The sequence below is a fragment of the Gopherus evgoodei genome, chromosome 1 (genome assembly GCF_007399415.2).
Source record: "Gopherus evgoodei ecotype Sinaloan lineage chromosome 1, rGopEvg1_v1.p, whole genome shotgun sequence".
Taxonomy (NCBI): Eukaryota; Metazoa; Chordata; order Testudines; family Testudinidae; genus Gopherus; species Gopherus evgoodei.
The window spans coordinates 134,877,631-134,899,587 of NC_044322.1; the positions used below are offsets into that span (position 1 = coordinate 134,877,631).

The 21,957-nt window shown below is 42.0% G+C and overlaps 1 protein-coding gene across 5 annotated transcripts in view; it reads left to right on the top strand.

Annotated features, from left to right (window-relative positions):
- The first annotated feature begins 9,675 nt into the window (after positions 1 to 9,675).
- Positions 9,676 to 21,957, top strand: part of FRMPD4 (FERM and PDZ domain containing 4) — a 466,579-nt gene continuing 454,297 nt past the window's right edge. For 4 of the 5 annotated variants that reach the window (XM_030572808.1, XM_030572828.1, XM_030572837.1 and 1 more), the window contains exon 1: positions 9,678 to 10,254. In XM_030572808.1, coding sequence (XP_030428668.1) covers positions 10,214 to 10,254 — 41 coding nt within the window. In that variant the 5' untranslated portion in view covers positions 9,678 to 10,213. Of the gene's footprint in view, positions 10,255 to 21,957 lie in introns of all 5 variants that reach the window. The other variant, XM_030572864.1, reaches the window with a different exon arrangement.

Here is a 21,957-nt window from a genome sequence, read left to right on the forward strand (position 1 = left end):
TGTATGAACATATCCCTCTCTGGATTTCTTGGTTTCATAGTTCCCAAGAAAAAAATACTAGGTTATCTATGCTTGTTCAATTCTGCACCACTCTTGGGTTAATTTTGGGTGTTATGTGACATGTCACTTCCACCTCATTTGAAATCTCTTAGATTGTGTGGCAGAACTGAAACATCATTTCTTGTTAGTGGTTAAGTTTGCAGGGGCCAGAGACCAACTCATGCCTGTTTAAAAATTCTGTTCAAGATGTAGTATTTAAAAAGACATATGTACTAACTGGTGTTTAGCTTCAAGGAGGGTGAAGGAATTTCTTGACAACATTGGTCAATTTCTTCACCAAGGACAGGGTAGGTCCATTACTTAATGGGGGGGAAGGAATGGGACGGGAAATAATAACAGGTAATGTGGAACTGGCACAGGTGCTTATATGACTTCTTTGTTTCACCAAGAAGGTGGTGGTGATTGGAGATCTAACATAGCGAATGCCAGTGAAAATGAGGTAGGATCAGAGGCTAAAATAGGAAAAGAACAAGTTAAAAATTACTTAGACCAATTTGATGTTTTCAAGCCACCAGGGCCTGATGAAATGAATCCTGGAATATTCAAAGAGCTGACTGAGGAGGTATCTGAGCCATTAGCGATTATCTTTGAAAAGTCATGGAAGACAGAAGAGATTCTAGAACACTAGAAAGGGCAAATATGGTGCCAATCTATAAAAAAGGGATATAAGGACAGCCCAGGGAGTAACAGACCAGTCAGCTTAACTTCTGCACAGAAAGATAATGGAGCAAATAATTAAGCAATTAATTTGCAAACATCTAGAACAGAGGTGGGCAAACTACAGCCCGTGGGCCGCATCTGGCCCACAGGACCATCCTGTTCAGCCCTCGAGCTCCCAACCAGGGAGGCTTGCCCCCAGCTCCTCCCCCGCAGCCTCAGCTTGCCATGCTTCCATGCTGTGGGTAGTGGAGCTCTGAGTTCCTGCCGGACTTCCCCTAGGAATGTGCATCTTACAGAGCACCAAGACTGGCAGCCATAAGTAGTACACCATAAGTAGCACATTCCTACAGGGAGCAATTTAATACACTACACCTGGCCCTCCATACACTTCGGAACCCCAATGTGGCCCTCAGGCCAAAAAGTTTGCCCATCCCTGATCTAGAAGATAATAAGGTGATAAATAACAGTCAACATGGGTTTGTCAAAAACAAATAGTGTCAAACCAACTCGATGGCTTTTTTTGACAGGATAACAAGCCTTGTGGATAATGGGGAAGTGGTAGATGTGGTGTATCTTGACTTTAGTAAAGCTTTTTACTTTCTTGCATGACTTTCTCATAAACAAACTAGGGAAATGCAACCTAGATGGAGCTACTATAAGGCGGGTGCAAAGCTGGTTGGAAAACTGTTCCCAGAGGGTAGTTATCAGTGGTTCACAGGCATGCTGGAAGGGCATAATGAGCGAGGTCCTGCAGTGATCAGTTCTGTGTCCAGTTCTATTCAATATCTTCATCAATGATTTAGATATTGGCATAGAGAATACACTAATAAAGTTTGCAGATGATACCAAGCTGGGAGGAGTTACAAGTGCTTTGGAGGAGAGGATTAAAATTCAGAATGATCCGGACAAACTGGAGACCCGGTCTGAAATAAATCGGATGAAATTCAGTAAGGACAAATGCAAAGTACTCCATTTAGGAAGGAACAATCAATTGCACACATACAAAATGGGAAATGACAGCCTAGGAAGGAGTACTGCAGAAAGGGATCTGGGAGTCATAGTGGACCATAAGCTAAATATGAGTCAACAGTGTTACGCTGTTGCAAAAAAAAAAGCTAACATCATTGGATGTATTAGCAGGAGTGTTGTAAGTTACCCACGAAAAGTAATTCTTCCGCTCTGCTCGATGTTGATTAGGTCTCAACTGGAGTATTGTGTCCAGTTCTGGGTGCCACATTTCAGGAAAGATGTGGACAAATTGGAGAAAGTCCAGAGAAGAGCAACAAAAATTATTAAAGGTCTAGAAAACATGACCTATGAGGGAAGATTGAAAAACTTGGGTTTCTTTAGTCTGGAAAAAAGACTGAGAGGGGACATGATAACAGTTTTCAAATACATAAAAGACTGTTACAGGAAGGAGGGAGAAGAATCGTTCTTCTTACCCTCAGAGGAGAGAACAAGAAGCAATGGGCTTAAGTTGCAGCATGGGAGGGTTAGGTTGGACTTTATGAAAAACTTCCTGTCATTGTGGCTAAGCACTGGAGACCTAGGGAGGTTATGGAATCTCCATCAAATACCTGTCAGGAATGGCCTACATCGAGGTGGGCAACCTCTGGCATGTGGCTCACCAGGGTAAGCACCCTGGCAGATCAGGCTAGTTTGTTTACCTGCCGCGTCAGTAGGTTTGACTGATTGCCGCTCCAGGCCAATGGGGGTAGCGGGAAGCCGTGTCCAGCACATCCCTTGGCCTGTGCCACTTTCTGCAGTCCCCATTGGCCTGGGACGGTGAACCGCGGCCAGTGGGAGCTGCAATCAACCAAACCTGCCGACTCGGCAGGTAAACAAACTGGCTCGGCCCGCCAGGGTGCTTACCCTGGTGAGCCGCATGCCAGAGGTTGCTGACCCCTGGTCTAGATAATACTTAGTCCTCCTATGAATGCAGGGGACTGGGCTAGGTGACCCCTTGAGGTCCCTTCCAGTCCTATGATTCTATGATTGTATATACATGGACATGGAGGAAATCTCTAACTGTTATAACATTTCACAGAGAGTTATATGTATTTTGAGAGGGATAAACAAATGGATTGTCAAACACGTGCACAGTCAACTCTAAAGATTCAAGGTTGACTAAAATGAATATAAAAGGTTGAAATATAAGAAGTGCTAGATAATTATTGATGAGTTCATATACTATCATGATCAACCATCAATGCCTGTGAATTTGGTAAGAACCAGATTCTTCTGATGAAATTGTATCCTTCACTGCCATTTTGAGATTGCCATCCATGCTGCAATATCATACTGGTTCATTGGTTTTAATACCTCTCTTGTCTAAATACACAATCCCCATAAGATCCTTTATATTAGTGATATCATCACCTATTGTAGGAGAAGCACATAACCTGCATTTCAATTTTAAAAATCTCTCTTTGTAATTTTTACAGACTATGCATGTTTTCCTTTAATGATTTAGAATTTCAAACAATTTACTTAAAATTGTAGTTCACCTTTAAGATGGTTTTCAACTCATCTGCTGAAAAAATATGGAAGTGAGACTTAAAAGTTACTTGCAATGGAAATTGACGGTAGCCTGGATCACAGCCCCTTCAAGAGGTTTCAAACAGTATCTTTGCAATGGTGGCAGGAATTCACCTGATTTAAAATAAATTGTCCGGGACCAAGTTTTATTAATTATGTAGATGGAATAATTAACGTAATGGTCCATTTGCAGGGCTGATATAATTTGCACCTACTCTCCCTCGGAGCCCAACTCATGTAGTACTACGGCTCACTGTTTCTAGCTTAGGCTCACTGTGCCTCAAAAGAAAACACATACACAAAAGTATTTTGATAGCAACAAATAAAAAAAGCTCATTTATAAAGACAATTACACTGCACCTTCACAACAGCATCCCTGGAACCAGTGCAATGTAGATGTTATGAAGAGGTAGTATTATTCATAGAAATTTAATTTAGTTTTCATCTACTCTTAAGTCAGGGTGCAGAAGTATTATTACATGCTGTGTCTGTTACAACAACACACTTTATAATGAGGTTGAACTGTTGAATCTCTTTTCTTTATAAATACATCTAACACAAGGACACAGATATAGTCTCTGAAATTAGGGTTTTAAAAGCCACATATAGGACATTTCACTGTAGAATAATACAGAATATTGGTATATAGTGTCATGGTTAAAATTATTATATAAACAACTTGTCTTTAAAAAAGTAGCACACAGCAATAAAATATTCTTAAAAGGCCCATATTTACTACTCTGTTATATGAAGAAAAATACAGAGGGAAATGCAGCCAATGAGTGATGTCAACTTCCTAATCAATTAGAAATTTTGTCTTTGGCTGATTATTGATGTTACATAAGTATTATGTATATTACGCTACTTTTGGTTGTTTGTTCTCATGCAATATTTACATAAACCTTTACTGCAAATGACTAAAATATCAGATGTGTATGTGTGAGTTCAATCTTGTCATATTCTGGTGACTACAGCCTGTAAATGATAACACCATATGCAGAACATCTAATAGTAATGAATAATCTACATGGATGACTTCTATTAAACAGCTCAAACCACATCTACTGTAGTGTACTCTCTGCATTCATGATGCTTCTGTAGCTGGAACCGGTATACATAGTAATATGCAGATTCAGCTCTGAGAAATGACTGCTGGGATTATATTGTAGATGTAGATGCAAAAAGTTCTAAAATGAAATTAGTTTACAAAATCTTACCAAAATATGATACTTTGTGATTTTGGTAGGGTTTTACATTCCCCTTTGTGTGTAAGTCAGTCAAGTTCCATAACTGTCAATGGACAGGATACTCAAGGAGAAGGTTCAGTGACAGTACTGAGAGCATTGGTAAGCATTATGGAAACTCTGTGCTCTGAGCCTTTCCTCAGGGTTGCAGTAAAGTAACCCTGCGTGTTGTACTGTAACTCATAATTTGGAATGAATTCATCCTGTCTGGCACAAGAATTTATAATTTATGGGACTGGTGACATGCATCAGCGGGTTCTCATGGTATGAATTGTTAAATTCTTGTTAAAATACTGTCACACCACATACTGAGGCATTGTTTGCTCTCTATATATGATAGATCACTTTCTTCCAAAGTTTCTCCTGCCTTGTTTCACTGGGTAGGTGAAGTCTGCCCTGCTGCCCTCTGACTGAGATGTAGTTTCACCCTCAATCCTCAAAGATCCCAGAGGCATTACAGGAGGCCAAGTCCATACATGCAGAAGCTTTGTGCTTAAGCACTGACTCTGGAGTCCCAGTTTCCTCTTCAACCCCCTTGACCCACGCCCTAGTAACACAGAGCTAAAATGTGGCCCTCATTTTGTGCATTTCAGACATGAACACATGGTCTGATTCCTTGTTCATGTCTCTGTGTACGTCTAGAATAGGGATTCCATGATTTTGCTTGACCTGAGCTATGTCAGTTGTTCCATGTTTGTCTCCCCACCTGCCCTGAGACACTTGTACTGCTGCAGTGGTCACTACATTAGAAAAGAAAAAGACGATGGTTAATAACCGTAGCAATAGCTCATCCATCCATTCAGAATACTAAGGAATGAGATAACATTTTGAATTCATTTTCAAATTCCAGTAATTTCTTCCAAGGCACTTTCACCTTGGACCAGAGATAGCAAGGGTATATAATTAGGATCCACTCACAATAATGCAATTGGGTAGAAATATCAGATTATTGCCAGAATAGCACTAGTGAAATGGAGAGGGAGAGAAAAAGAGAGCTGTAGTCAGTGTAACAGGACTAACAAATGTTATTCATTGCAGTCAAAGACAAGCTTTAGACATTTCTTTGCAGACAGAGACAGGAAGAGAAAGGCAATATTTGAGGAAGAGAGGGAAAGGTCTGATAAGTTTGCACTAGTTATTTGCATGGATGATTTCAGAGTACCAGTTTCTATTCATGAAAATCTGCATGAGTATAAGGGAGTACACATTTTCCACAAAGTGTGATTGGAAGACATGGATTCTTTGTTTTGGAGAGGTTTTTGGATTAATTGGTATCTCTATGAGATTTTCAAAAGTGTCTATATCTGACAATAGGTGGGCTATGTAGTGTAATTATTCCCCAAATTTATATGGTTTGTGTCACTTTGTTTTAGCATAATCTGTTTAGGACTATCTTCCATGCATTGATTAAAAAAAAAAAAGCTGGCATGAAATGTGATTGCAATTACACAAGAGCAGCATGTTACTTAGGTGCCTGTGGCTGGCACATGGACCAGTAATAAAATGTTAAGTAAATAAAATGCTTTGGCCAGAGCGCCTAATATGAAATTATTAGCAATACAATTGTTTTAATTTGATACTTTTTACATTGTGGTGTCCTCTCCCCCTGCACTTATCTGCCATTTCAGTCTAGCCATGTGGTGTGACTCAGCCACTCACAGTGCACGCTGATCTGGGAACTTCATCCTAACCAATAATAGTGGTCTGTGTGGCAGGTCTGGGGAAGACAACCATGGGGACACATGGGGAAACTAAATGAGGTGAGTGAGGCAAGGACTTGACAGCTGCCACTTGGGCTGCAAAAAAAGGGAAAGGAGGAGCCAAGTGAACACTTTCACCCTCCTTTTAATCTATAAAAGCATATAGCGTATCAGTTAGGGCTATTGAAATAGTTTTCCTGGCCATAAGCCTGCAAAATCAGTCTTCATCAATACTTGTAACAATAACAAGCTGCATAACTGGTGTAGATGGCTCGTTATCAGATGATTATCCTCCTCCTGACCACCCAGCTTGTTAATCTGCCATCTCCCCTGTAGCATCTACATTTTGGTTCCTCACAAGCAGATCATGAGACACCAGGCATTTCAGTGTCTAGTTCTTCATCCCCAAGTCTGCCTGGTTCATGGTTCTCTTTGGCCCTCACCACTATGCTGTAAAGCCACCTTTGTGTCAGGCTTCAAATTGTAAAATAGTCATTTGATAATTTGGTTCTGATCTTGAAAAAATGTATGCATGTGCTTAACTTTGCATACTGTGAGTAGTTCCATCAGCTTCATTAGGACTATTTGGGACTCACAGTGTGTAAAGTTAAGCACATACTTAAGCCTTGCAAGATCTGGGCCTTTGTTTGTTTGCTCCTTATTGTTTGCCTAGCCTACTTTGAGGCTATATAAATAATACCTTTAAAAACTGGTTTCTAACCAGCTGAAATTGAATTGTCTTTGTAACATTTGCCAATCAATAGAGCAGTGTGATTGGCAGGCACAGATTCTTCAATTACTTAAAGTTTGGTATAATTTTAAATGAATGTAAGTAGCATGCAGGAAACCAATAAATGTTTTGATATGCTTAGCATAAAATACTTCATTACACATTTTAAAATGTGGAGATATCCCGCACACGTATGGTAGATCAGCAAGTGATTTTGTGCCAGTTGTTCAGTGTTCTCATAATGTAAACAGACAATCAATCATTCTTTGTTTCTGTTTTAAAAGAATAGTTTGAAACCTGAGTCAAGCTGAGTGTTCGTACTGCCTGTTCTTTTTTGTACTAGTACCAGTAAAAGTTCATATAAAAAATGGTGCCTTGTTTTTTTTCTGGCTTTTAGAGTCTACCTATTGTGCTCTGTTGTCACTTGTGAAATTCTTGGTTAGTGTGGGGGTTGAGGGAAAGCTGCCCAAAAAGACTTGGACTCTGTGGGGTAAAGAGCATATCAGTCTATTTAGCAATTGAATTGTGAAGCAGAGAAAAATACAGAGGAGGAGAAAATACATTCCCATGGTGGGAAATTCCAGGAAGCATGCCTTTATGTACATTTGTGGGTGAATTTTCCCAGTTTCTTGTTCTGCTCCCTCACTAGAAGCCAAGGCCTTGATCCTGCAAATGGCTCTGAGAGGTTGGATCCTTACACCCATTGGAAGCCACTTGCTGGACAAGGGATCAAGGCTGTGTCTCTTCTATGTGGGCTTCTGGTATGCTATAACACAAGAATCAGTTGTCCCATTTCCCAAATGCTTTAACAGGGAATGCTCTTAATTTAAACTAAATCCCCACAAAACTGCTTTGCAATGTTTTATATTAACCAGTGTGACCTCTTTTCTTAAATTGTCATTTGTGTGGCTGATGCACAAAGCATATCACAGCAGTGTGAGCAACTGATTACTGCCCACGTGCACTCCCTCTCCCCCCTCGCATGAGAATGGGAGCATACTTAAAAACTCCTGAGCATACTTAAGAACATAAGAATGGACATACTGGGTCAGAACAAAGGTTCATCTAGCCCAGGGGTTCTCAAACTGGGGGTTGGGACCCTTCAGGTTATTACGAGAGGTCATGAGCTGTTAGCCTCCACTCCAAACCCCACTTTGCCTCCAGCATTTATAATGGTGTTAAAGATTTAAAAAAGTGTTTTTAATATATAAGGGGGGTCGCACTCAGAGGCTTGGTATGTGAAAGGGGTCACCAGTACAAAAGTCTGAAAACAACTGATCTAGCCCAGTATCCTGCCTTCTGACAGCAGCCAATGTCAGGTGCCCCAGAAGAAATGAACAGAACAGGCAATCACCGAGTTATCCATCTCCAGCTGCCCACTCTCAGCCTCTGGCAAACAGAGGCTAATAGTCATTGATGGACCTATCCTCTATGAATTTATCTAGTTTATTTTTTAACCCTGCCATAGTCTTGACCTTCACAACATCCTCTGGCAAAGAGTTCCATAGGTTGACTGGGCGTTGTGTGAAGAAATACTTCCTTTTGTTTGTTTTAAACCTGCTGCCTATTAATTTCATTTCGTGACCTCTAGTTTGTGTGTTATGAGAAGGAGTAAATAACACTTCCTTATTTACTTTCTCCACACTTCCCTGTGATGTTATAGACCTCAATCATATCCCTCCTTAGGCGTCTCTTTTCCAAGGTGCAAAGTCCCACTCTTATTAATGTGTCCAAATATGGAAGCTGTTACATACCCTTAATAATTTTTCTTGCCCTTTTCTGTAACTTTTCCAATTCTGATATCTTTTTTGAGATGGGGTGACCATATTTGCATGCAGCATTCAAGATGTGGACTTATCATGGATTTATATAGAGGCAATATGATTTTTTGTCTTATCTATTCCTTTCTTAATGATTTCCAACATTCTATTAGCATTATTGACTGGTGCTGCACATTGAGTGGATGTTTTCAGAACTATCCACAATGACTCCAAGATCTCTTTCTTGAGTGGTAACAGCTAATTTACACCCATCATTTTATATATATAGTTGGGATTATGTTTTCCAATGCGCACTACTTTGCATTTATCAACATTGAATGTCATCTGCCATTTTGTTGCCCAGTCACCCAGTTCTGTGAGCTCTCTTTGTGACTCCTTGCAGTCTGCTTTGGACTGTAACTATTTGTAGTAATTTTGTATCACCTGCAAATTTTGCCACCTCACTGTTTATCCCTATTTCCAGATCATTTATGAACATGTTGAAAAGCACTGGGCCCAGTACAGACCCCCGGAGAACACCACTATTTACCTCTCTCCATATTTACAATTTCCTATACCAGATTGGGTCAACAGTTCACATTCAGCATGTGGTCTATGCTTAGTGCTTCATGTGATGGCCAAGAAGGCCACCAGGTCCCTCCTCTACCACCAAGGGAGAAACGTCAATACTGTGGGAGAGGGGGTGACTGGTGAGCAGGAGTCCTTTGGGGAGGCAGGCGCTTTGTGTATGGGGAAGTAGGATCCTCCCACCTCTCTGCTGCCTGCCAGATGGATTCTGAGCTGGGCGCCTGCTCTTCTCCCTGCCCCAGCTCATGAAAGGGGGGGGGGGGCGCTCTCTCTTACAGTGTATAGCACAAGTGCGCCTCTTCCTCTCTCCCCCAGGAGCTAGTGCCCCCCCCCCCCAGCCTGGAGGTGTGTATTCTCCATCATCTCTCCTCCCTCCGCAGTGCCTCCACGCGGGCTCCCGCTGTCTCGTCGGGGCTGCGTTGTGGGAGGCTCTGTTGCACGGGCCAGCTCCAGGCAGCCGCCGGCTGCGGAAGGAGCCAGCGTGCAGCGCTCGCTTCTCCTGCTGCCGCCCTCTCCAGCTGCGCCCACCCAAAGGCGCGGGAGACACTGGCAGAGAGGCTCGCCCCCGCCCCCCTTGCTCTGGGGGTACTGCAAGCACTAGCGGGCTCCTGAGCGCGGCCGCCTCCCGCCGCTTGGCCGCACAGAGAGGCGGGGGCCTGAGCTGAAGCGTCTCCTCCCCAGCCATTCAGCCTCTGAGTTTCCCCGGGCGGGGGCGCCGGGGGGGGGCTGCCCTCAGCTCAATGCTGCTGCTCCGAGATGCTGCACGCCCAGCTCCCGGCCGGAGGGGGGTAGCAGCTTCTGCCGCCAGCGTCTTCCTCCGCAAGGGCTGCTGCTGCTGCTGTTGGAGACTCGGGCACCACCTCCTCCCCACCATGGGGCTGCTGCTGCTGGAGTGAGTGAGCGAGCGGAGGGCACAGCTCGCTGCTTGCATGGATGGATGTGTTCAGCTTTGTGAAGATTGCAAAACTCTCGGGGTAGGTTGCTGCTCCCTTCCCATTAGCAGCTAGCCCCCCTTGTGCGCGCCCTGCTGCACTGCTGGCCCCTGGCTGCTGACCCCCGGGGTGCCTTCCGAGGCGTGGGTGGGGGGCGGAAAGACCCTGCCGGGGGGCTGTAGCAAATCCCGCAGCCAGAGCTGCTGCAGCATTCCACTTACCTGACACTCGGGTGAGCTCCTGGGGTTTGGCTGGTGATGGCTTATGGCGTTTCCCCCCTGGCACCTGCTGTGGGATCGTGTAAAAAAAAAAATGTATCCCAAGGCTGCTGCGAAGATAAAGCTGATGAGCTTCTGAGCCTTGGGATGTGATGAAACGTTGTTGTTAATGGGCGATCAGTGGTTCAAACTGTTTGAAAATGTGAAGCCGGCGCCCTGCCTTTAGTTTCCCGTCAGGTTGCAAACAGCTGTGAGGGTGCCCTAGCCGGGGAAGTAGCTGTAGGCAACAGTTACCCTTCTGGGGGTTGACGTGGAACTTCGGATAGGTTGGACAGATAACAGAGCAGTATTTTCAAAAAACACACCGTGATTGACACCCCTCTCACACATACACGAAACGCAATCTATTTAAGAGTTCTTGACTTTTGCGCTCTGAAGTATGGTACTCAGCTTATTGCGAACCGCTTTCATGCCCTACAAAATCTGAGACACAATAGGGGTGATTTTTTAAGAGATGCTGTGAAATCATAATCAGATTGGAAGTGCAGCCTTGTATCATCACACCTAAGTCCCAGGGAGTGCAGTCTTCTTTTTAGCTCTTTCTTGTAAGGTAACATCTGGTTGCTTGAGCTGGTGTCTGATTTAAATACTTTTCCTTCCAAATAATTTTTCTCTCACTGTTAACTGAATGCTGGCCTCTAAGTGCAGAAGGAACTGCCTCTAGATAGTCCTTAGGCCCAAGGCTACAGAGACACACGCACAATCTGAATTGCTCCCTGCCCCCACTGAAAACATTTCCCCCATGGTTAAAAATAATGTATAATATTATTGAGAAAAGAGTTGTGGGAAACCAAATTCCTTCTCAAAGATGGAGTATAAAAGTGCTGTAGTTGCAGGATTTTCCTGATTTTGGTGCAGATAATCTTCCTAAAGGATTTAGCTTTGAATCAGAGTAGCTATGAGTGTTTTGAATTCTTATGGTTTAGTGGTTAGCACTGGCCTTTGCCATTTCTGAAGTGTTCACTGAAGTGGAATGCCATTGGAGGTGGGGAGGGCTTGTTGTAGAAATGAAGCATATATGTTATTTCTGTGGCGTACACGTACAGTACTTGTCAAAATGATTGTTCTGTAAAATTCTATAAAATGATTTTTATAGCAAGCACTAGGTGGACTGAAGTTGTAAAGTCCCATGGGTGTGTGATGTTATAATCTGTGTTTACTCAAGCTTTTTGCCCTAAAATTTACCACCATTGTTACCATGATCAAAGCTCTACTTAAGGGAGTGCTAATATAGAACAACTGCTACTATTCGAACTACATGGCTATCTAACTTTGCTCTGAACAGGTTTACCTGACATGGTTAAAACACCGACAGTCTCCTGAACCTGATGTACACCACCACTCCGACTGTTACTACCACAGGGGAAACTGCATCAGTGGTAACAATTGTGGAAAATTTTAGGGGATATTTTATTTGGTATAGACAGGACCCTAAAGAATAATGTGGCATCTGATTTTTGTTTCAAGATATATTTAATTATTTAGCTTCTTTGTTCAGGATCCGGGGTTAACAAACCCTTTCTTGCAGTAAATGTCACACTTGAGTTCAAATCAAATGGAAAGAGCAGGCACTGGTTAAGGATCAGATGTAGCTCAAGACAATTTGCCAACCTAGGCAAAACTTCAATGTGCGCCCCCAACCTGCTCAGAAATTTGTGGCAGAGCCCCCAGCATCTCCCCAGCTGCTGCAACCCCCAACTCAAGGTCAGAGGCTCACAGGGCAGACCCCAGCTTGGGGCTTCAAGGTCACTGGGCCTGTTGCCGGACCCTGTGGGATGGGAACATTCTGACACCTGAGTGGACTGAGCCAGCCCAGGCCATGGTGAAAGTCCCCTAGGCCCTTGCAAGCAGTTGAGACCCACTCCCTAGATGAGTGATACCTGCAGATGGGGCTGCCCTTCCCAGTGGCCCTTTGTGAGTGGGTTGGCACCAGCTGCCTAAAGCTCAAGAGAGGAGCGAACCCCAGCTCAGCATCCCTGAACAGCGAGCCGCTCAGCTCAACCACAGTGAGACCTAGGCACCAGCCGGGAGCAGCTCCCAGCCCATAAGGCTCTAGTTAAGGCACAGCATAACCATCCCCAAATGAAGCCAACCAGGCTGGAGGTGCTGATCTCACTTGCACAGTAGACTCCTTCCCTGGACAGAGTGGGGTTCTCTGCAACCTGGCCCTGCACCTTGGCCCCTGTACTGCCAGTCCCTGGCCCAGCCCTCCATTCCCCAGCCTATCCCAGCCCACCTGGTCCCCAGCAACCCCCACACTCCCTAGTCTGCCCCTGCCTGCACTTTTCCAGATGAGCTCCTCACTGTTGGGCTCATAAATTGCAGCATGACAGCACCTTCAGAGCCTGGACATGGTGGTGATGAAGCAGTGGCCCCAACTGGGGCAGGAGCCAGGGGCTGCTTGGGCAGCAGGACCTTGGGGACTAGATGCGGAGCAGCAGGTGCAAACTGGGTGCAGAAATGGAGCCAGGTGGGTTGTGGCACTTGTGGCCAGTGCCCTGACAGCATTTGCCAGCAGCAGACCTGAGCTGTGGCCGTGATTTTACCGGCAATGGGGATGGGGAGCAGCTGGAGATGAGGCGGGAGCACTTCCCTGGCAGCCTGGCAGATGGCCACTTCCTGCTTCCCTGAGCCCCGGCTGGTAATCACTCCCTCCCCAGGTCATCTCCTGCCACCACCAATGGAGGGAACCTGGGCAACTTTATACTCGCAGAAATCTGCCGCCTCAGGCAACTGCCTAGTCTACTCTAGCTAGAGCGGCCTCTGTTAAGGATGCTGCACAGAAGACAGTATCATTAAATCAATATACTAGGAATGATTCTTCTAACATTTTAGGAGTCAATTTAACCTCTAATAACACTGGTCTACAATTTTAGAGAAGTCATCTGCTTCAGAGATAAAATGTGATATTTATTATGTATTTTGACGTGCTGAATTCAAATATGACAATTAAAACAACTGGCTACTGTTTCTAAGATATTTAAGTTTTTACATTTTATGTCTATGTATATTGTGTAAATAGTAGAGTTTTAATCATAAATTGTAAACCTAGGTCTTTTCATGTGTTTATGGTTGCTTTACATGATAATATTTCACCTGTCCTGTTTATGTAACACTTTAAAAAACAGCAAAAGGGTTATATAAATAAAATTTATTATGAAACAAAAGGCAGAAAACTATTATGTACATAGTTTAGTTCTATTCAGTGTCTACTCGGCTCTTCTTGGCTTGTCTCTTGTATTCATTAAATGGAGCATCTCTTGTGACTGTCCAGCAATAGTCTGCAAGCATTGATGGGCTCCATTTGCCCTGATAGCCTGCCAGGAGATTCCACTGCTGTAGTCTGGAGCCCAACAGTTCTGCCTTACTCTTGGGTAGTTCCAAATCCCTGACAAGGTCATTCAGTTCACCTTGTGTTATGAGGTGTGGTTCAGAGGAGGAGGATGGGAGAAAATGTGGGTCCTGTGACATTGATGGTTCAGGACCAGAAGTTTCATCCTCTTTCTCTTCCTCGTCTGACTCAAGTGAGAATGATTCTGGTGCATCAGGAACTGGCAGTCCTCCTCCGTGGGGTACTGGGCGTATAGCTGATGGAAAGTTTGGATAATGCACAGTCCACTTTTTCTTCTTTGACACACCTTTCCCAACTGGAGGCACCATGCGGAAGTAACAATTGCTGGTATGATCTGTTGGCTCTCTCCAAATCATTGGCACTGCAAAAGGCATAGATTTCCTTTACCTGTTCAACTACTGGCGAAGATTTGTTGCACAAGTATTGCAGCATATGTGTAGGGCCCACCTCTTGTCCTGATCTCCAATTTTGCAGCCAAAATAAAGGTGATAGGCTTTCTTAACCATAATCGTTATACTGCACTTTTGTGATGCAAAAGTCACTTCACCACAAACATAGCAGAAGTTATCTGCACTGTTCACACAAGTACGAGGCATCTCTGCTCACTTTGGCTAAACAGAAGTGTGTCCTTTTGCAAAATCAAACACTGACAAATAAGAGAACACGACACTGTATGATTTCTAGAGCGGATATAGGGCAATTTGTTCAGCAGAGTGATGTAAGCTTCATTATGATTGCATCACCCATGACTTCTAGGAATAACATGATGCAATTCCTATCATGTATGATGCAATACCAGCTTCAGATTGCATCATTCATTGTTTTGCCTAAAAAGCAAGTACTGTCCAAACCCAGTCATAGATTTATTCATAGATCCGGTCAAAGATATATTTTAGTCATTTCTGGTTTAAATTGAGATCCCTTCCCTTTATAACTCACTTATCCTCCGCCATTCCCAAGTCAAGGGTCATATATACTGACCCATTAGCATATCTTGAAAACTAGAGCCAATCAACAATTTTAAGCATCATTTTCGTTCTCAGTGACCCAGAATTAGTAAAGTTGGACTACATTTATTTCAGAAGCATTTTGGCTGTAGAGCAGTGTAACTCTTTCTTCCCTAACTCTGACCTGTAGTTGACTAACAACATACCTATTGCCGTTACCCAGACAAAGCTCTCCAGCATATTACTCTTTCTCTTCAGGCAAACCAAAGTTCTTTCTGCAATTGGATGACAGGTTTCAAAGCTCAAAACCAGCTTCATTTGATATAAGGACTATAAAGTTCAGATATTGGACTGAGTTAATGCTTTGCTTTGCAATAAATCAGTTTTATGTGGAGTTACTTTTTCACTCTTATTTTCTGGTTATTAAACCAATTAATAGTGTACACAGGGCTTAACTTTGCTGTTTCCTTGGTAACTGTTAGATATATCTTCCCAGTTCGCTGTGTAGAAGAGAGTCTTATGGAGGAACCAGTTTCCACTGTAAGCCCTATTTTTAGCTCCTTCTGTATCTGTTTGGACCTGAAAACTGCCTGTTTTCTCCTAAAGGCAAAGGAGAGTTTTTCTGAAAAGTCTGGGAAAACGGGTCAGACTGTTCTTGATTTAGAGTCTGATCCTGCAGTACAGCTCACTTGGAACAAGGGTTGTCAGGATCTTGGCCATACATAATGTTTCTTTGAGTTCCTGTAGGTCATTCAAATTTTCCATCTAGATAAATCTTGAAAACCAGTGCACAGGCTCTGTCTACTTGTAAGTAACTTTACCCATGTGAATAATCCCATTGACTATTGGAATTTATAATTGTAATAATAAGGTGAGTATTTAAGGTTTGTGTTGGCCCCATTTGTGTACTATAGAAGTGGTTGGTAGGACTTCATAGTTGCAATAGGCATAAAATGGGACATAAACTCTGTCTTTTCTCTAGAAGTAGACAACCAGTTGATGTGAAATTATACACACAATTAGTTATCATGTCCTTCAAACTTCCTATGTAATTTTTACTCCCAGGGTACTGTCCATCTGTCACCCCCTTTAATTACCTTTCTGCATATAGCCCTTTAAAGACTACCCTCTCACAGCAGAACCAACTGTTACACCAAACATCTACAGCTACTATTGTTGATGGGTGGAATAATCTGGTGAATAACCCTTCAGAAGGATGAAAGCAGGCTGCCCTAAATACTTCACAACAAATGTTCTGTTAGTTAATTTAGAAAAATGTGTAATGATTGACCTCAAATGAATATCATAATATTCTTCAGATATACTGACTTCTCTCTCTCTTCCTTGGTAAATAAAGGCTTGACTAGACTTGGAAACTTACCAAAATTGCTATTCCACTCAGAGAGTTATTTCTAAGTATAGAGAAGCCTTAAATAATGGACTAGCCTAGGTGGGTACTGTGTTGTCTACACTGTCTGCATGTACAAAGGCCTGGGTAAATGTGGATGCAGTGTCCATCTGGAGTGTGGGGTCTTTGACTTGTACTGGGATGATAAGAAGGAAAGATAATGAGGTTAACAGTACGTGTTTAGAGGGCGGATGGTGAAGAGAGTTTTGAGTCTTATGGTAGTAATAGTGAGGGACAGCATGATGTGAAGTGGGAAGTTTTGGGTGGGGGAGGGTTAAGGTGGTGATCTGTATATGGAAGGTGAGAGGCCAAGATTTGTGTCTCTAATAATAATAGGAAGTGAACTGTAAGAGTGGTCAGTGGTGGTTTGGAGGGTGTTTAGCTCCCATTCAAGGTCTATATTATTAGGATTTGAAAATCTACTCGCTGATAAATGGAAAGCTTTAACTGATGAGTGTGGGGATCTAACCTATTCCCCGCAAATATGAGCTTTCATATTTGCAAAGCTAGCCTTCCAAATATTGTGTGAATGTGATTCAGTGCAGTGTTGTCCTCCAGAACCTGCTGACAAATAGCTCTAGTGCCTCTGCTGCTATTCATAGCTTTGCCAAGCAGCAACATAATGAAAGTAATTATAGACCAGTCACTTACATTGTTGCTGTTCATTATCCTGTGGGCAAGAGTGTTTGAGACAAGAGTCAAGTCAGTTTCATGCCACTGTTGCTTGTTGGGCTAACTGAGCAATGGCAGGCTTTGGAGTTAATCACAGGGAAGGAATATCCACAGAATGGAGGTTGTAGGAAAAGAGTAAGGTAGTATAGACTTGGTCCATCTCACAGCAGCTGGGAGTTGTGGGAGAAGCAGAGAAATAGGGTATGCCTACACTGCAATAATAGAGTTATCGGTATGGTTGAGGCTGGCCCAGGTCAGCTCACTTGCGCTCAGGGGACTTGGGCTGTGGGGCTAAGAATGTCAGTGTAGCTGTTTGGGCTCAGCTGGAGCATGAAGTCTGAAACCCCATGATAGGGGTGGGTCTCAGAGCCTAGGCTCCGGTGTGAGCCTGAATGTCTACGGTGCAATTTTTAGCCCTGCAGCCTGAGATCCACTAGTCTGAGTCAGTTGACCCAGGTTCTAAGGCTTGGTGCAGTGGTATTTTTATTGCAGTGTAGCTGTATTCATAGAGACCCTACCCCTAGCAGAAACCACAAAGTTCAGGATAGGGCAAAATAAACCAAGTTTCTAATCTTTCAGCAGCTTTAGTGCTAGAAAGGAGAGCTTCAGATTTAGAGATGTCTGTCTTAAGGTTTTATACTACTAGCAATCACCGCAATACCTGAAACCATGAAAATTGGCTGACACTAGCCAAGTCCCAAGTGGACTTCCAGGAGTCAGATTTTTTAAAAATAAAAGCCTGCTGCATGCAAGATGGCACCCTGGGATAAACTCCAGCACTCAGCCTTTCTTTCCAGGTGCTGTGGTGTGTCTGGGGCTGGGATTCTTACTATGATTCATAGACATCACTGGTAGAGCATCTCTTGACTTTCATATATACTTCTGTCTTGTTAGACATTTGTTAATTTTCCAAGCCCTATATGTAATTTAGATTTTGCAAGGGTTTCCAGACTTGGAACCTGGTGGGCTGATCTAGCAGCTGAGGAAGGTGAAATTTCACTCCAAGCAATAGCGCAGCTCCAGTTCTCTTCTCAGGAATTTCATTTAATTAATAATGATTCAAAACAAAGTAACCCAAAAAACTGCCCCTGTTTTACCTTAATCTGTCTCTGGGGCTTCATGGTTCTTCCAGCCCTCCACAGCTGACTTCTGCTCCCTGTAGGTATCCTTCTTGGGTTTTCTGCCTGACTGATGAGAAGAATTCCTCCCATGGCCTTCCTCTGCCTAAGAGACAGGAAGCCCTGTATGCTGTTTCTTGTAGGACATGGGCCTATGACCTGTGACCTGCAATTTATGGCTCCTACTTTTAAAGGCGCCAAGGGCTATAACAGGTGCACTGGGCTACAGGTGTGCACCCTCAGACCCAAAGCCATGTTACTGTAGTTTGAGGGTGAGCAGCTGTATAGTTGGCAGAGTAAAGGTTGTTCTTGGAATCTGCAGTGGGATATTTTATTGTGTGTGTATTTCTTTAAGCAGTTGGTGAAGATATCTGAATATTTATCTGTCTTCTCTGTAAACCATTTCAGTACATTTAAATGTTTAGGTTTTTTTAACTGTGACTTTCCTTAGCATGTTTATTTTTCAATTTCAGTGTTAACTAGCAACCTTCATTAAAAGATAAAAGAAGATTTTTATCTGTCAGTAAAATGTAGGCTATATCATCTGCATACTATTTTTATTGTAAGTACTCTTTTCAATGACTATATCTCATAACATGTGAGTTGTTTCTACTGTTTACCAAAAAATGTGTCAGTAATAAAGTATATGATTATCCTTATGCTCAAGGGAGGTAATTTAAATCTGGAAAATATTTTATTACTCTGTATGATAATTCAAAGACTATGAATTCATCTTTCCTTTCTTCTTTGAGAGGACATGATACTTTGTTCATTGAAAGATTTGACTATATGCATTTTACCTTATGTTTTATTATCTGCTATATAGTGGTGTTATATTTTATCATGTGTCATATATTATAAAGACATATGTCTGTGGTGATGACATTGTTATTACCACTGTATGTAATAATAAATCTCTGGTCTGACAAAGGCTGGTAATTATTGAATCCTTGTATTATAGGCTGTCATGAACTTATAGAATGGTCAGTAAATAAAGGCAAGACAGGTAGCAAACCTACCCTGAAAACTGAAGTGTTCTGTCTTCAGACTAAGTAGAGCGTGTGCAAGAGAAAAGTAAATTTCCACCTGCCATCTGGCTAATGTGCTGTTCCGGGAGGATGAGAAGGGAGCTCAGTTTCCATTCCCATGCAAGCCTTGGCATCTGTTTTCTTTCTTTTATTTTTTTTTAAATGTACAGTGGCATGAACTGTGATATGGCTTTTGTGGTGTAGACACTTGTCCCCAAAGAACAGGACAAACACACCATTTCTTGAGGGAACCTGATTTAGGAAAGTGCCTTTTTTTCAGGAAGCAGGCTTAAGCACATGTTTAACTTTAAGCATGTGCCTAAATCCTCTTGACTTCAATAGGACTTAAGCTCTACTGAAGAGAGATGTGATTAAGCATGTATGGAAGTGGTTTTCTGAATCGGAGCCTATTATTGCACTAGGAGTCTCTGAAACCCTTTCTTTCTGTGAAAAGTCTATATGGAACTCTTTTTTATAGGTTGATTATTACATAGATAAACATGCAAGAAAACTACTTTGGGAAGCTCTTAATAACCTAGATCAAAAGTATTTTAGGAAAAAGTTGCTAAAATAAAGATATTGTAAAGAGGTATAATGAACACATAGAGAACACAACTTCGTAGGGCAGACATGATAAGAGTCCAGATTGTATGAAATTATTCTTCGTTAACTAATGATTTAAAGGAGGAGTGGGATGAAGTAAAAACAGGAGGAGCTTTTCCTGCTAAGCATAGGGATTTGTGAGGCTTCTTTCCAGAAGAGCAGGCAATGAGCAGGACCTGGAGAGAGAGGTCAGAGACATGCTGGCTTTAGGGGTGATCCAGCCACCCTCCAACCCCTATTGACTGTAAAGGGAATTGCTACAGGACAATTTAGGGGTTTCCACAACAGAGTTAAAAATGGTTTTGGGAAAAGAAGCAAGTATTTCAGGTAAGGAATTACTTTATCATAAAAATATTTTCAGTGATTACCAGACTGCAAGCTATTCAATTTTCATTTCAGTAGCAAAGGTATTAAAGGGGATCAACAGCTGTTAGTGTTAGTTTTTAGTAACTACAAGGAGTTTTGGGATATAAGGCACAGTGGTCTTAGAAGAACAAGGGGTATTGGATTAGAATAATAAGGAGGCAAGGGGAGACTTACATAGAATGAGAAGGAAGGCAAAAGAGCCAGAGTAACTACAGAGTGTATGACTGTATGTCAAAGTCACATGGTGGTGCTGGGGAATCAATCCTCTTTTGATTTTTTATGTCTCTTCAAGAAATTATTTTTTTTACAGTCATGCATAAAATGTTGTGAAACTTTCTGTGAATGAGTCTCAAGGAAGTGTTTTGAATATATGATGACAGTTTTCACGTATTCCTTTATAATGGACCATATCATGATTGGAATAGTGATGTTGAGAATGGTGTATTCCCTTCCAGTTCAGTATAGGCATATTAATCACTTATCTTTATAGTAAATATTTCTTGTAATTTTTGAATGATACAGGTCTTTGTTATCCACAGGATCTGCTAATCTTATATATAATAAGAGGAAACCGGTTACATAACAAATGTATGTACATAACAGATGGTCTATAAAACCTTTCAGGTTTTGCTTATGGATTTCTTGATTTCACTGGCTTTGGTTTTTGCTTGTTGTTTTTTAAATCTTCAATTTGTGTTTTACAGTAATCTGCTTTCTAAAAAGGCCAGTATTGCCAAGTCCAAAATGCCCATTATTCTATGGCAGTAAACTCTGAAAGAACTGCTAACAGCTGCCCCAGTGATGGAGGTCAAATTATGCACGTTCTACATCTTACATCTGTTTATTTCTTTTTGTTACAGTATGTTCCATATTTGAAAATGGTCCATATCTAATAAAGTCACTGAGCCCAATTTAGACCAAATGAGACACTACTTTCATTTACTCCAATTCCTGAGTAACTTCATTGACCTCAATTTGCTTAAAGTAGAACCGTCTAAAGTTTGTTTTTCTCCAAATCACCTGCTATAACATAAGCCATTTATGTATAGTCCTAGTGTTCAGGGCTAATAGTAACTAACTTGCATACAATGCTTTCCTTTTCCTCATGGATTGTGTTGAGCAGCAGTGGAATTGCAGACTGCGTATTACATATGATGAAGAATATCTAAAATATACACTACTGTATCCTACTGAGACTTCCTAGTTGTATACGTGAGTGTGCATTTTAGGAATGGATATAGGTGTAATGGTTCTGCTGACTATATGCAAAAAATGAGTAAGGCTGTTTTACAAACTTTTTATGTAGCTTTCAGTAATCTATTGTAGGAAATGACCTTTCAATGAATGCACAAGAACCAGGAGTAGATTAATTCCTTACCCAATAAGGAACCTCTTGACAAGCCAGGTCATGGTTATACATCTTCGGAAGACCTCTGCACACCTATATTGCCTGTTGTTCTATGGCCTTAGAATCTTGAGGAAAGATTCTGCAGATGAAGATGGGGGTGGAGGGAAGGGTTAAAATGTAGAATCATCTAAACTAGAGATGGAAAAAGTCATTAGATCATCTAGTTCTTCCTGATTCTGAGTGGAATCTATATTCATATTCAGCTTAAATATTCCTGCTATGTGATCCTATTAATGACCTAGGACTCTAAAAGGCCTTTTCTGTGCTAGGGAAAAGTGCTTTTTTAATGTGATATATAAAATTGTATAATTCTAATGCAGATAGAACAAATTGTCGCTTTACCTCGATTTAGCTGGTTGAGGTGGAGGTTCACCTCAACCAGTTAAATCAAGATACAGCTGTAACTTTCCCTTTCCAGTAGAGCTGGTCAAAGATTTTCCATCAAAACTATTTTTCCACAGAAAATTGGGTTGTTGATTTAAACAAAATTTTTCATGGAGAGTATCTGCTTTCCTCAGATTATTAACTTTTTTGGTTGGAAAAAGCAAAGTGTTTTGGGCTCAGA